Source organism: Plasmodium malariae (assembly GCF_900090045.1).
Source record: "Plasmodium malariae genome assembly, chromosome: 8".
In the NCBI taxonomy this organism is placed as follows: Eukaryota; Apicomplexa; class Aconoidasida; order Haemosporida; family Plasmodiidae; genus Plasmodium; species Plasmodium malariae.
In genome coordinates, this window is record NC_041782.1 from 1,232,501 (window position 1) to 1,249,539 (window position 17,039).

Genomic DNA, 17,039 nt, shown 5'->3' on the forward strand with positions numbered 1-17,039 from the left:
GGCGCATGTTACAAATATATACATGCACATGTAATCACTTGAGAAACCATCACCCGTGCACAATTAACTATCTACTCATCTATTTATGTGTATACCCACATATATAAGTATATATGTACATATGTACACAGGTACGCACATATATATATATATATATATATATGTAGCGTACGTGTGGGAGGTCACTATGGCCTTAAGGATGTTATTCTTCACAATTATTATTATGAAGAGTAGCTTTCAGTAGTAGTTTATAATTCCATTCCTGTCGCTGTATATTTAAAGAAATACACGAACGCACATAACGACGTGTGCTTAACGCATATCATATGTATACGCATATGTAAATGAACACACGCACAGTCGTAAAAACGCACACGACGGCCGCCGCGAATGCCCATCACTGTGTAATTTCTAAAGAGGGTGAATATGAAAAAATATGAAAATGATTCAAGTGTTCCTTCGGAAATGTGCAGCCTCTTAAAAGACTGTGTGCAGGTAAGAACAGAGGGAAGAGAAGGAACAAAATTAATAATGAACGAACTGGAAAAAATGAGCGCTTTGACAAAACTGGCAGTACTGAAAAAACGAACTCATGTAACGGAAAGCGATGAACAAAGGGGAGGGACCTACATATCTCCTGTAGCTAATACGGGGGAAAATAAATATGATGAAAATAGCAAAAGAGAAAGGGGATACAATAAACTTGCTTCAGAAAACATGTCAGATAGTACCAATTCGTCAACCAATCAGATGAATAAGAAATTTAAAAAGAAAGAAAAAAATAATGGGTTGGAAAAGATAAAACGTAAGTTTTCTTCACTCGTTAGTATTATAAGTAATAAAAGAAAAGAAGAAATAAAATATAACCATAAAAATGAAAAAGAAATAGAATTTACTGGATGTAGTAACCATATGAATGGAAATAAAAAAAAAAAAGACCTTAGCATGTCGGGTCATGAAAAAAGTAAATTAAAAAAATTATTGAGCAGTAGAAGAGGGTATTTTTTCAAAAAAAAAAATAATTTGAAGGAAAATAAAAAATTCCAAAATTGTAAGCCTTTTAAACACTTTTTAAAAAAAGATAAATTAAATACATTCGTTAATACAGAAATGGGAAAACCAAAAAATTTTTCAAAAAAAGAAAACAAAAATTTTTCTCAATATTTCTTCAACTGGTGTAACAATAATATGAATGGAGCTCATTTAGAAAATATTAAAAAGATATTAGACATATGTGATGAACAGTTAAAAGATGTTATAGAGATATCTAAATTTGATATCGATTTAGATATTAACTCATTTTATTCCAATTTTATAAAAGAAAATAGTGATCACTCTATTTTAACTTTTAACATTTATCATAATAAAAATATATATGACATAAAAGAGCATAGAGGGTATACAAATGAAAAAATCGTTAGTTACAAACAAACATCTTCCCTTAATTTTAATATGTATGTGTTCAGTATTTCCATTCAGGAGTTCTGTTATTTTTACTACAATGTATGTGGTTGGGGTGAACAGCATAGGGGAAGTCGCGATCCCCAAATGGAAAGTGATGATGACAGGATTTGCCAAAATTTTAAATGCAATAATTATTGTGTCCACAGTCGTAATTACAAGTATGAAAAGCAGAGTAATTGCAGTAGCCTAAATTTAGAGAAGGATAGAAGCTTAAATGGCAATACAGAAAATGCAAAAAATAATGAAGAAAAAAAAAATGTATATCATCTAAACGAATTAGGTAAAACAGATGCACATAATTTTATCCATGATGAAAATTTTGTTAAAAGTGAAATTGGTCAAGAAGAACAATACACATATGCATGTACTAGTCTCAATGCATGCAATAGTGCGAAGAAGGGTACAGATAATAACTGCGGACTCGTGAGTGATACCATAAATTGGAAACGCATATATAAGAGTAGTAATCCGGATGAGGTGGAATTAAAAAGTTTATATACCCTACAAATAAGCGGAAGTACTCCGAAATATAGGGCATTTTATGCAATAAGTGATAGTGCAGCTGATGGGATGGGTGGGAAGCTGAACAAAATGGAGAATGTAAAGAAGGTAGAGAGGCGTGGAATGAAGAAGATGGAGACAGAAACTACGACGGAGAAATGTGAAAAACAGAAGTCGACTCGTAAAAATGATAGTAATAAATATGGCAAGGACAAGTACAAAGAGACAAAGTGCTGTATGAAAAGAAACAGTTGTAAGGGTACAATACAGAATAAGTATAACGACTGGGAGAAGCAAAAGGATACTAGTGACGATAATCCACTCCTGTTAAACAAATCAAATTGTGCATACAACATTTTTGCGTATAACAAAATTAATTCGTTAAAAAGCGGTAGTAGTTTGCATTTTAATTATAGTAGACGAGGAAATACATATTCCAAAGAAAATAAAAATTTGCAGAAGAACAAAATAAGAAAATTTTTTACAGAAAAATTGAAAGGGAACAAAAAGGAATCATATACTAATACTGCTACTCGGGGTAATATCATATGTAATAGTAATAATCAAAAGGAATGGGCAATAAATCAAAACGTGGGAGATGCAAAGTTATTGGTAGAAAATATTAATGATAAGTCTAATAATAACTTAAGTTCAAAACAAAAGAGAACAAAACTATTTTTAATGAAATTTAAAAATTTTTACAAAAGTAGGACGACAGGGGGAGTGCTTAACAGGGATACAAATGTAGATGTACCAACATGTAATGATATGAGTAATGGTGGGGAGTATATAAAAAAGGTGGAAAACACAGGTAACAATGGCTGCTTTTGTAGTGAACGCATTTTTAAGAAATATACCAACCACAAACAAAACAACAAAAATTATGGCGAGAATGCCGAGATTGACCTGCATAACCAGAATGACCTGTATGACCAGAATGACCTGCATAACCAGAATGACCTGTATGACCAGAATGACCTGCATAACCGGAATGATCTACATAACCAGAATGATCTACATAACCAGAATGACCTGCTTAATCAGAATGATCTGCTTAACCAGAATGACCTGCATAACCAGAATGATCTGCTTAATCAGAATGACCTGCATAACCAGAATGACCTGCTTAATCAGAATGACCTGCTTAATCAGAATGATCTGCTTAATCAGAATGATCTGCATAACCAGAATGACCTGCTTAACCAGAATGACCTGCTTAATCAGAATAAACGATTACAAAATGGTCACTGGAGGGCATTTCATGCTGAAGAGAATATTCAAAACTTTTCAAATAACTGCTTCAATGGGAATGTACAAAATAAAGGTGAATTTCTAACAAACCAGTTGGTTGATAAGAATTTTAAGGACATATACTACATCCAGAGAATAAATGCGGACAATGATTCCTTTTCTGTTTTTATCAAAATATACCAGATATATATTTTTTCAAAGAAAAGTGACAACTACAATGAGCAGAAGGAGACACAGGAGGGTACTACAAATTATGGTCATACGGATATAAACCGCAGTAAAACGTCTGTATGTGTTTATGCTATTATTCTTCTTAAAAATAATTTTTTAAAATATATAATAAAGAAAAAAATACTTAATGAAATTAGCAATTGTATAAATAAATGGAAAAACTACGTAACAATAAAAGCTGAATATATAAAGGATGGGAAAATACCCATGTCAATTAAATGGAGTTATGAAAATATTGATTCTTTTAATTATATAGTAGAAAAACTGGAATATTTTATTAATGATTTTTTGAAGGAAATTCTATCAAATATAGCCATTAATGTGATTAACTTTTTCGGTATCAGTGAAAATAAAACTTTAGAAAATTATTTTGAATGCTCAAGCAAAAATATTTACCATTTTATAAATAAGAAAAAGCTCTCTTTTAAAAATATGTACATTAATTTCTTAAGAGAAAGCCAAGAAAAAAAAAAAAAAAAAAAAAAAAAAAACGAAAGAAGTGGAAGGAAATGTACTAAACAGTGGAGGAAAACATTACAACAAATGGGCATATCATCCTTATTTATTCAAAAAGAATGAAAATAAAAATCAGCCTTTTTCTTATGATAAAAATAAATCTCTATCGAATCATGCAAGTTACAAACCAACCTTTTATTATATTACTTCTCATCAGGTAGCGAACAACTACATTGCATATGTAAATAGTATTTATTTCAGAAGGATTATTTTGTTATATGTTTTCGTTATTTTCATCTACATGATGATAACTAGCACCATTTTTTATTTATAAAAAAAAGACTAGAATGGGGTCCCTCAGGAGTGCATGTGATGAAAGTGAGCATCAACCACTGCTTCGCTTAGTAATATGTGTATATAGCTCCACATTGATTTACATATACATAAATATATACACACGTACATATATATATATATATATATATATATATATATATATATATATATATATATGGGAGCATATACGCATGTAACGTATGATTAAGATATTGTATTGTTCATGAAAGATTATTTTACACGAATCATGCATAACGCTGTGTCTTTTTTTTTTTTATACGTCAATTTTTTTAATAATTTTTTTATTTTGTATTTAATTACAAAAAAAAGAAAAAGAAATTTACCTTACTTGTTAATGTCTTTTTTAAATTTTTTTTTTTCATTTTTACGTATTGTAGCTATTCATTTTTTTTACCATTTTGTTATTGCTGGTCATTTTTTTTTTTAAACAATTATGTAGAAAATTATGTGCTAATCTTCCAAGTCATCATTTTAACTGATAGTTTATGAAAATCATTTGATACTTGAAAAAATAGGAATTTTATTTTGATAAACAAACATTTTAAAAAAGAAGCGGAAAGAAAATGCTTAGTCACTAAAAATTATAAAAAAGAAAGAAATTTTTTATTTTTCAGATGATGATCCAATATCGTCCAATATCTGCTTCAACATATTTTGGTTCGACTTTTTTAAAGGCATTTCATGTATGCACACATTTTTCCTATAATACATCTATAATTACATTTTTTTCCTTATTATAATAGAAGAATAAACAACAAAAAAAAGGAAACAAAAAATTTTTATAGTGCAACATGCGTAACAATTGTTATTGAATTGTGGAAAGGTTTTGGCGAATAATATTAAAATAAATGATATAAAAGTATCTAATCTGTGCGACGAGTTTCCCATAAAAATAGTTGGCAGTGACCAAAATGGTACTGCTACAACATGTGTACATTCGGAAAATTACTAAAAAGTAAAACGACAAATAAACTATATATAAATGGATAGTTAAAAAGTTTATTTCTTAACATATTTCCTTTCTTTTATTTTATACTTGTTTTAAGGTCATTTTTAAATAGGCAAAACACGTTTCTACATGTAAAAAGAGTTTTGTGTTAATAAATAGGAAAATGAAGAAATCGTTCTGCAAACAAATTAGTACATTTTTTTTATTATGTTTTACGTATACATGTGGAATATCATTTTCCCTGCTGCGAAATTGTAATATTTACAATTTTTTGTGCTTAAATTTTTTTTTTTTCCCCTCAAACATGTGTATATATTTATATATGCATACATATATATATTGTACTCATTCTTAAATATAATATTCAAATGACACCATTTTATTATATTGTCAGAACTATATAAAGAAAAAATAATAAGGCAAAAATAAATAAGCAACATGTAATATTTTCATTTCTTTTGCTTTATATTTGCTCATTGTTAGCATCTATGTTTTATTTTGCTTTATTTTGTTATGCATCACTTTGCTGCACTTTGTTTCTACAATATTCGCAATATGTGCATTCTTGTAGAAAGGATGACAAACATGTTTATACATTTAAAATGGATGAACCATATAAACATATGCTCGATGTAATTAAAACTTTTTTAAATTGCTATGCATTTCATCATGTTTCACTTGTACGAGTAGCGACTATTTTATAGTAAAAAAAACAAGCAAAATTTTCTCATTACTAATTGTTCATTGTTCATTGTTCATTGTTCATTGTTCATTGCTCATTACTCGTTACTCATTACTCATTACTCATTACTCACTACTCATTATTCACTACTCATTACTCACTACTCATTACTCACTACTCATTACTATTTTTATTTTTATTTTTATTTTTATTTTATATTTTTTTTATTTAATTTTTTTTATTTTAATATTTTTTGTAAAAATGAGGAATCCATACACAATTCATACTAAACATAATGAGCAGTTCGTTTATAAAGAAAATATATCTGAACGCTTACTCTCTGTTTTTCTCATTATATATTTATTAGTAGTGTTGTATGTACTAAAAGATTTACCATATAAAAAAATAATACTTTTCTATATTTTGTCATGTTTGTTTCTTTTTAAAGTAACTTTTATATGTTTGCCTAAATTTATACGCTTCTTAAATGAAAAAGGTAAATATATAAATAAAGAGAATAATTATGTGTACATAAACATGTATGTTGGTGTCTTTATCTACAATAGCAGAGTTTTCTACCGTGTTATGGCTCACGTTTACAGCATTCCTTTTAACCGTTACTTTAAATATATGGATATGTATGTATGGGTGCATATAAATATATATGTATATACATATATAATAAAATCAAATGTGGTTCCTTCCATTCTACAGGGTTATACGGCGTGGATTTAAATAAAATAAGCAAAGATAAAGTAGCAGAACCAATTGGCTTATTTCCATCGATTTTGTATTTTATCTTTGTCTTAATTTATCAGTTGATATATTATAATGATCATAAAATTGTTAACAAATAAAGAAAACAAAAATAGCATACCATTTTTATTATCTTTATGTTAATACTTTTTTTTTTTTTATTATATGTTTTATTATATGTTTTGTTATATGTTTTATTATATGTTTTATTATATTTTTTGTTATATGTTTTATTATATTTTTTATTATATTTGTTATTATTTTTTTTTTCATGTGTATATATAGCTTTTGGAGTATAATGCTGGGTTATTGTCAATTATTTTCATGACCTTTTTGGTATAAATATAAAAAGACACAAATAAATAAAAAAAGAAAAAGTTTATATAAATAAATTTATATATATATATATATATATATATATATATATATATATATATATATATATAATGACTGTGAAGCATGAAATTTTAATGCCTTTTCTTACATTCATTTGTAAATTTAAAAATTACATTTATTTCCCATTTTGCACTTTTCATCAAGGGGTTCATAGATGATGTTCTTGAATTGAAATGGAGATATAAAGTTATTTTACCGTTTTTCGGTTTCCTTTTTTTTAAATATAGAAAAATATATGTACCCACATACGATTATTTCTATGACTAATGGGAATTATTGTGTGCATTTATATGTGCATACGTATTTATATATATATACACACACATATATATACACACACACACATATATATATATACACACACATATATATATATATATACACACACATATATATATATATACACACACATATATATATATATATATATATATATATATATATATATATTGGTGCATTTTTTTTATTTTTTTTTTTCTAGCTAGTTTACCCTTGTTATTGTCGTATTCAGGAGAGACCAATATTCGAATTCCTAGTTTTTTAAACTTTATATTTAAAGAAAGAATTATAAATATTGGCTTTTTTTATTATTTGTACATTATATTATTATCGGTGTTTTGTACCAACGCAATAAACATATATGCTGGTACGTGTATATTGTTGTAAAATTTTTTTTTTTTTTTATTTTGTAATTTTTCTCCTGCACATTTTTAATGTTTCCACTTTTTTATGTATGCATGTTACTCTTATTTTCTCTTCATATTTTTGTTTACTTTTTGTTTACTTTTTGAAGGCATTAATGGATTAGAGATTGGTCAGAGTTTAATTATATCCTTTTTTATTTCCATACACAATTTAACTGTAACATACATAATATATATATTCATTTATATATTTACGTGCGACTAATGGATATATGCAAGTGTTCATGAATGTGCAAATAAGTACGTCCATAAGATTATTTATATAAATGTATATATATATATATATATATATATATATATGTGTGTGCATATTTTATATTTTATGTTTCATATTTTCCTGCACAGTTCATAATTTTTTTGCATGTGTAAGCCCATCTTTTGGGTCTATATTTATGCTCCACTTACATTATGACAAGATACTTGAAAATTCACATATTTATGTTTTTTCCCTATAGGAAATAATATTGAATGTAGGAAACCCCCAAATAGAAGGCGGATTAATTTTAAAGCAGCATTTTTTGTCGATAATATTTACCTTACCCTTTATATCAATAAATTTAGCTACATTTGCTTTTAATTTTTATCCTTCAAAGGGATTTGTTGGAAATACACTAACCTATTTTTGTGGAATTTTTTTAGCTGTTGTTTCAATATTTGGTCATTACTCAAAAACATTGATATTATTTTTAATTCCACAATTTTTGAACTTTTTTCTTTCCCTACCACAGTTATATAATATAGTCCCATGTCCAAGACATCGATTACCAGTTATAAATACAAAAACGAATAAATTAAATTATTCACACAATTATACATTAATAAATATGATTTTATATTTATTTGGCCCTCTATCTGAGTATCATTTGGTTATTTTTCTCTTATCTTTTCAATTTATAACGTGCTCTGTTGGATTATTTTTAAGGTATTTTATTGATACTACATAGGAACTACACGTTTTACCATACATGCACCCTTTCCCGTACATAATTGTGTGTGTGTTACATTTGAGAATTTTTTTTTTTTTTTTTTCCATCCCAAATGTATAAATAAATGCGTACATGTGTACATGTATAACCGTATATAACTGCTTACATGTGTAACTGTATTTATGTATATATATTATATGCGTATGTGGATCGTATACTCTTTTTTTGCATACACAACGAGAAATAACTATTACTGGAAATTATGTTTGGTAAAATTGCAACAATAATACTCTAAATTGCTAAAATTGGTTAATTTTTAACGAACGAAAATTTAGTTTTCCTAGCTGAAGTTGCTTCAGCATTCAGGAAGTTCTTTAATTATTGGTTATATTTTTATTTTAATGTTTTTTCTTTTTCTTTTTTTTTCGTTTTTTTTTTTTAATATTTTTTTTCCTTTTTTTTCTCACATATTTTAACGTTATTACCTTCTTTTTTCCACCATGACTTTTATTTTCCACACTTCCCACATTTTTTTTTCTATCAATTTTTTACTTTTCTCTCTATATGCACTTAACACAGGTGTAACAACTGTTAATTTAAAAAAATTAAAAATAAATATTGCTTAGCGAAAGATCGAGTAGTAAACGTGTAATAACATGGTAACAAAGAGCTTATTATACAAAAAAATGTCGACATATTTGTGCTTATGCATATATATATGTTTTCCCTGTGGAAATAATATTTGGTATAATAAAGATAATAAAGTTCGATATTCTTATCACATGCTGAGAAGAAATAATAGGTACAAGCGTATGCGCACTCATAATATACATACATGTTTACACATATGCGTATATGTTCGCATAATATACATACATGTTTACACATATGCGTATATGTTCGCATAATATACATACATGTTTACACATATGCGTATATGTTCGCATAATATACATACATGTTTACACATATGCGTATATGTTCGCATAATATACATACATGTTTACACATACGCATATATATATGTATTAACTAATAACCTATGTGTACAAACTTTATTCTCTTGACCACTAACATAAATTTCATTTTGATTAATAATGGTTAAATAATAAACTCCAACATAATGGGGACACTTTTAACTCCTTTTAATTTGTTTCCAAGTATAAATGTTGACTGATTGGCTGTAATGGCGTTAATTTATTCAAATATATACAAATATTTATTTGTTTGCTTGTTTGTTTGTTTGCTTGTTTGCTTACTCATTCATTTACTTACTTATTTATTTGTTTAATTATTTTATTTTATTTTTTTTATTAATTGCCAATTTGAATGATATTTTTTAATTACAAGAGTGCATAATTAAAAAATTGGTCAGGAAACATTTAAATAAGATTAATTCTAAAAAGGGGAAGAAACAGATTAAAATTTTAGTCTTTGATAAGCCAAATTTTGTTCATTATTTTACTTTTCATAATTCATTATGCGTTATTCATTATTGTAATTTTTTTCGGATCAATTTAATTTTTCTCATTTGCTTTACTGTTCATTTATCTCATCGTTTCTCTCTTCAAAATATTTTAGTGTAATGTTTTTCTTTGTGTAATTAATTATTAAGTTCCCCTTTTTTTTTCCTATTTTTTTTTTTTTTTTTTCTATAAACCAAAGTAACACACATTTACAAATAACACACTACACATTACAGGTTACATTACGTATATAATATATGTGTAAATATATTATATACATACGCATGTACGTGTACATGTGCGCTTTAATTTGTTTATCATCTGTGTAATAACGTGTTGTACAAATTTAAAGACGTGTACTCGATATATGGTAATTTTGCTACTAAATTATACCTTCACCTTAATTTTTCGAATTTCCTCTGTTTTGTTATAATAGTAGTCTTTTTCGTTTCTTTTTCGTTTCTTTTTTGATGATGTTCTGTTATTATTTTTCCATTTCATTTACATTAGTTATCTGTTTTTTTCCATTTTTTTTCAATTTCTTTTCCATTTCTCTCCCTTTTTTTTGCATTTTTTCTCAATTCTTTTCAATTTCTCTTTCTTTTTTTTCTTTTTTTTTCAAAATTATGATTGTTAACAACTTTTCCCTATCAGATAGTGACAATAACATTATAAATAAGAAAGACTTTTTAAAGAGCAATGAAACGAACTCTTACCATAGTGTCGATCCGATTGTCATGAGTGAAGAAGAAAGCATAAATACATGCTATGATAATAAATTAAAACACACAACTATTCAGTTGAATACAACTAATGACTATTTCGCTAGAAAAAATAAAAAATTTAATAAATACAAAAATATTATATTAGCATTAAAGATATTTAACGAAAGTCTCGATTTTACGAGCGGCAACATAATAAATACCTTTATCCAGGAAAGAAGCAGAAAAGAGGGGAGAAAAAAGGGAACAAATAGGGGAGCAAATAAGGGAGAAAAAAAGGGAGCAAATAAGGGAGCAAATAAGGGAGAAAAAAAGGGAGCAAATAAGGGAGCAAATAAGGGAGAAAAAAAGGGAGAAAAAAAGGGAGCAAATAAGGGAGAAAAAAAGGGAGCAAATAAGATAGGACACACGATAGAACACAAGATATACAGAGAGGGGCCGAAACGAAAGGCACCATTACTAAACAGCTGTACAAATCATAAAAAACGTTATTCTAAAAATGAACCAACTGAAACTAGGAGGAAATATAGAATAATTAAAAATATAAAACGAATTATTAAAAGAATACAATATAAAACTTATTACAAACATATACAGTATTATAAACAAGTTAGAAAGTTATGGTTATTACATTATCTTTTATGCTCCAAAAAAAAGAAAAAATATATATACGTGAATAAGCGTAATAAATGCATTCGCAAGAGTACATTAAATACGCATTCAGACTACAAACATACCTTCAATTCAATTACTCTTAACATGAGTGATATGAACAATGATTTGACTTTTGAGGAAAAAGAAAGTGACATGAATGAGAGGGAAGACAAGGAAGCAGAAGAGAGTGAAAGGGAAGGTATAGAAAGGGAAGAGGAGGGAATGTCTAACAATATGGGTTTGTTTTGCAATGTAGAGGGTAATGCAGATAGTAAGGAAAAGAGCACTAGTAACCCTGCTGAGAAAAGTTATGAAAGGATACAAAGTGCAAATAAGAGGGGGGAATGGGGAAAGCCAAATAGTTTCTCTCCCTTCTCAGGGAATGTACAAAACTTGTCAGAACAACAACAAAAAAATATGTTTTATTATAATAGCAATGAAAACAGTAAGGAAGAGCATTATCTAAATGATAATCGTAAATATGACTTCGTTTCTGAAGGGGAATTAAAGAATAAGGCAACTACAAATGATGACAAATTGTCCAGTTTTGTAAGTAACACTATTCTAAAGGGTGAAAATAAATGCGATCATTATTCCCTTTTATATTTTAATGAAAATTATGGAAATGATGAATTAAAAAGAGTGGACACTTCGATATTCAGTGGCAGTGGTAACAAAAGTAGTAGTTGTATTGCTAACTGCTGTTGTGGTAATAAGGATAACAACACTTACAGCAATATGACGAACATCAATGCAGAAGGAAATGAAGAGGGGTACAATTATTCTCCTAAAAGTAATACAAATACGAAGACAAACTTTTTATTCAGTAATAGAAGTACGTTGCTTAGTAAGAGTAATAAGTTAAGTGCGAGGGAAATGCGCTATGATAACGATGAAAACAATGAGCATGATAAAAACAATGAGCATGATAAAAACAATGATCATGATAAAAACAATGAGCATGATAAAAACAATGAGCATAATAAAAACAATGAGCATGATAAAAACAATGATCATGATAAAAACAATGATCATGATAAAAACAATGATCATGATAAAAACAATGAGAACGATTTAATAAAATATACGTATTATGGGTTCGGCGAAAGAGCCTTTAAAGGGTGTAGTGGAAGCATGGGACATATCAACAACAACCTTACAAGAATAGGTGAAGTCAATTTTTTACGGGAAGATATATTTAAAAAAAGAAATACGTGTAACAGGAATATTTGCAACAGAGAGAATAAAAAGTATGTAGAGTACATCAAGGGGGTATATCATAAAGGGGTAGATCACAAAGAGGTGGGTCGTAAAGAGGTGGAATGCAAAGCAACTGATCACAAGGGTGCAAATGGCAACGGATCAGACCAAAAAATCCCTTTTGGAATAAAAAAAAAAATTTTACTGGAAATAGAACGCAGTAAGAACAATGAGCACAAGGATAAAATGATACTAAAATTCAAATCACTGAGTGATGTTAAAAATGGAAGTAATAATGGCACAGTGGGTGTTATAAACACGATGCAGAATAACATGATATATGAAGACGATTATTTGTATAAATATAAATGGATAGAACGTTCACATGGGAGTAATACACTAACTAGTAAGAGAGAAGTAGAGGATACATACAAAGAAGAAGGAAATAAAATTGGTAACCATAATTCTAATTATATGTATAAAAATTTTTTTCCTTCATCATTTTACGCAAATTCGTTTTATGACAATGAACGCATTTCATACAATGATAATGATAATGATTCCCATTTGCATATTAGTAAGAACAGAAATATATCAGTTCATCCATTGAAAAATTTTAAAAATAATAATTCGATTAACTGTTTTAGTACCCTGTCTAATGGCTACAAAAATAAGGTTAACCATTTTTTTGTAGAGGAAAAGAACATATTTTTTGACTCCATCCGAAATATTATACGTTTAACGAAAGAGATAAAAAAAATTAGAATAAATTTAGAAATAGAAAGGAAATATTCATTTGTTTTATGCGATGAAAAGAAAAAAGATGAATTCAACAATTTGATAGGTTATTTAACATATCAAAAAACGATTAGAAAAAAATTAAAAAAATATTATTTCGATAAAATTAATAAAGGCTTCTTCACTTTCTTGCTTCGAAGCAATTATGCCAATTTTACTTTCTCAGAAAAAGAAGTGCAGTTATTAAAAAAGTGGAATGAATTTAAATTAATGGAATTAAACAATAAGGACAGTAGTAGTAACAATGCTGATAGTGGGGGAAGCACCAAAGAATGCGCGGGTAGTTCCACCGCTGGCGGTATTGCAAATGGAGCAGTTAAATTGGGTAAAGCAGTTAGGGAGGGAAAAGCAGTTAGAGAGGGAAAAGCAGTTAGAGAGGGAAAAGCAGTTAGAGAGGGAAAAGCAGTTAGAGAGGGAAAAGCAGTTAGAGAAGGAAAAGCAGTTAGAGAGGGTAAAGCAGTTAGAGAGGGTAAAGCAGTTAGAGAGGGTAAAGCAGTTAGAGAGGGTAAAGCAGTTAAAGCAGTTAACGCAGTTAATGCAGATAAAGCAAATGGTGACAAGGGTTGGAGGACCTGTCAAAACGATATGCTATCGGAGCAGCTGTACAATTGTGGGAAAATATGTACCTTTAATAAAGGTGCGCTTACTATTGGGAGATCCATAGATGGGAACGAGAGAGACGAAGAAATGTGCAAAGAGGGTGAAATACAAATGGATCGACCGAAAGAGTTTGTCGCGGAAAAATACGACTCGCAGTACTATATAGCACAACATTATTTATCACAAAATAGTGTAAGTAAAAAACATAGCGTATGGAAAAAAGCAAACGATGAAATGCAGAACTACAGTAAGAGCCAAATTAGTAGTGACAGATTATTGTCTTATTTGAAAGGGTATTTAAGGGATGAACAGATGAATTTATTTGTACAGGGTAAGAGGTACACAAGTAGCATTTCACATATTCCACATGAATCTTATTTTAAATACTGTGAAAAGAATAAAACAAATATATTTAATGTATTTTTATTTTTTAAAAATATTAGAATTAAAAATATACAGAAGAAATTCAAAAAAAAATTATATAATCAACATCATATTTATTTTTCCAAAATTTATGATGGTAGTAAAATGTTATTTCATATAAAATATGTATTTGTGAAATTAGTAAAAAAAAAAATTACAGACATTATCTGTTTACATATAAATGATTGTTTTGTAAATAATACCATATGCTTTTTTTTGTCCCTTTTCTTATTTATTTTCAAAAATATTCAAACAATCAAAATAATAAGGTGTCGCATACATTATTCCTACTTTTTCCTATTTTTAAACTACTTGAAGAAAAATCGATTGAAGCACTTTTTTTTCATGGGTAACAATATTATTTATGACCAAACAATATATAACAAGAACAATTGGGATAACAATAAACTTAATAAAAATTTTATTATTTATTTTAACGTAAATTATATTAAGAAAACCAAAAAGGGGGGAGCGGAAAAAGAGAAAAAAAAAATTACAGCCAAAAAAGTGGAAGAAGAAGATAAAACGACATTACAAGGGGCTAATAAGAGAAATGAGAATAGGACAGAGTCGTTTCTAAATACTCAAAAAATAAAACAAAAAAATATCACCACAGGAACGACAACAATAATGACAAAAAAAAAAAAAAAAAGCAAAAATAATGCAACAAATGCCAAACAGAGAAGCAGCACTTCATTACCATACGATGATAACAGAATAATGTTTAAGAAAAAAAATAAAATTCTCTTCTTTGACAGTAACTGCTTTTATAACTGCTTCGTGTTAAAACAGGGAAAAGGGGTAAAGACTGCAACTAGACACTCCGAAATTGCAGCCAAGAGGGGCTCTGACCGAATATCACAAGAAGGGGTTAAATCGGAGAATGGATGGATAAACAACGTGGTAGACAACGTGGTAGACAATGGAGTAGGGCAAGATGAACTACCGAAGCAGTATGAACAAGGCATGCATAGTAAAGGAAGTGGAAATGGAGTTAACTGTGTACCGTTAAATAGTTCTAAGAACGTTAATAATAATGCGGAGGGGGAAGAATGCGAAGCAGAAATATTCATGCTATCATCAGAGAGAAAAAAAGAAGGCGATAAGATAAGTGAAAGTATTAACTACAGTAATGAGTATAGTTACAAAAAAATTAATACATATAACATATATAGCTGTTCATCTGATAGTGAAGAAAATACATCGGACGACTCTTTGCAGGAATTAAACGAATGTTTGTCTACATTTCAAAGAAAAACACTAGAAAATTTAAATTTGAATAAACTAAAAACTCTAAAATTGTGTTCAAATAAGCTAAATGATGATGCACTTATGTATATATCTACATTAATAAAAAAAAAGAAATTAAATAATATGAAAATATTAGATCTAAGATGGAATAACTTTACGTACAAAAGTTTGTTAACACTATCATTTGCGCTGACAAACACGGTCATAAATGATTCGTGGAATTCCAACAAGAGTAACGGTAGTATTAGAAATGGTAGCAATAGAAGCGGTAGCAATAGAAGCGATAGAAATAGAAGCGGTAGCAATAGAAGCGATAGAAATAGAAGCGATAGAAATAGAAGCGATAGCAATAAAAGCGGAAGAAATAAAAGCGGAAGAAATAGCAGCAAGAGTAACTACCTCAATAGCAGTAATAATGGTGAGGGGAAAAGAAAAAAAAAATTAAAATTAAGCAAACTTCTTTTATCGGGAAATAACATTAACAGCTCTTTGTATTCCTCCTTTTTGTCAAGTTTCTGTACATGCAATTTCGTAGTAGTAAAGGTGTTAGACTTTTCCATGAATAAAATAGACAATGAGTGTTTCCCAATTACTCTGAAATATTTTAAACACATACTGCAGTTACAGAAAAGGACAAAAACAAAAAACAAAAATTATCAAGTATTTATAAATCTAGATCATAATAATTTGAAAAATTCCATTTATATTAACAAATTAATAAAAATTTTAACAAAATTTTCAATAAAAAATTATGAACAAAATGAATTCACACATAAGCTCTGTGCCAGAAAAAAAAAATGTCCTGTGTTATTTAGCCTACAATATAATAATATAAAAAATGTAGATACAAATGAAGAGTACAAGAAATGTAAACATAGAATTAAATTTTGAATACACACATTACCAATAAGGAAACACAAAAAAAGGGGAATTTTACATGGGGGGCACCACCACACAGTACAACTATGAGTATGTAACTATGTCTGTATACTCACTGTTACGTATGCATACATGCACATTTGTATATATATATATATATATATATATATACAAGTGTATCCGAGTGAAGGAACCCGCCTAGAGGTACTTCCACACACACGGTTAAAGGACAAAATATATTAACCCTTATGAAGCTACGGCAAATGATATGGCTCGAAAAAATATAAAAAAAGAAAAAAAAAAAATCTAAATATATGGAGATATTATATATACTTGCACGGCCTCAGGTACTTCTCACATTTTGAAGAGGAAG

At 28.2% G+C, this 17,039-nt stretch overlaps 3 protein-coding genes across 3 annotated transcripts; all 3 read left to right on the plus strand.

Moving 5' to 3' along the window:
* Positions 1–465: 465 nt before the first annotated feature.
* PmUG01_08034800 (conserved Plasmodium protein, unknown function) lies at positions 466–4,026 on the plus strand (the record flags this gene model as incomplete). Its single annotated transcript, XM_029004513.1, has 1 exon — positions 466–4,026. One exon carries the CDS (start codon positions 466–468, stop codon positions 4,024–4,026), a length of 3,561 nt encoding a protein of 1,186 aa, XP_028861194.1.
* Positions 4,027–6,152: 2,126 nt separating this feature from the next.
* On the plus strand, positions 6,153–8,691 carry ALG7 (UDP-N-acetylglucosamine--dolichyl-phosphate N-acetylglucosaminephosphotransferase, putative; the record flags this gene model as incomplete). The annotated part of the gene is made up of 7 exons (XM_029004514.1): positions 6,153–6,387; positions 6,606–6,736; positions 6,933–6,983; positions 7,188–7,248; positions 7,525–7,689; positions 7,837–7,904; positions 8,203–8,691. The coding sequence occupies 7 exons, from the start codon at positions 6,153–6,155 to the stop codon at positions 8,689–8,691; spliced, it is 1,200 nt and encodes a 399-aa protein (XP_028861195.1).
* Positions 8,692–10,765: 2,074 nt separating this feature from the next.
* On the plus strand, positions 10,766–16,678 carry PmUG01_08035000 (conserved Plasmodium protein, unknown function; the record flags this gene model as incomplete). Its single annotated transcript, XM_029004515.1, has 1 exon — positions 10,766–16,678. The coding sequence occupies one exon, from the start codon at positions 10,766–10,768 to the stop codon at positions 16,676–16,678; it is 5,913 nt and encodes a 1,970-aa protein (XP_028861196.1).
* Between the last annotated feature and the right edge of the window lie 361 nt (positions 16,679–17,039).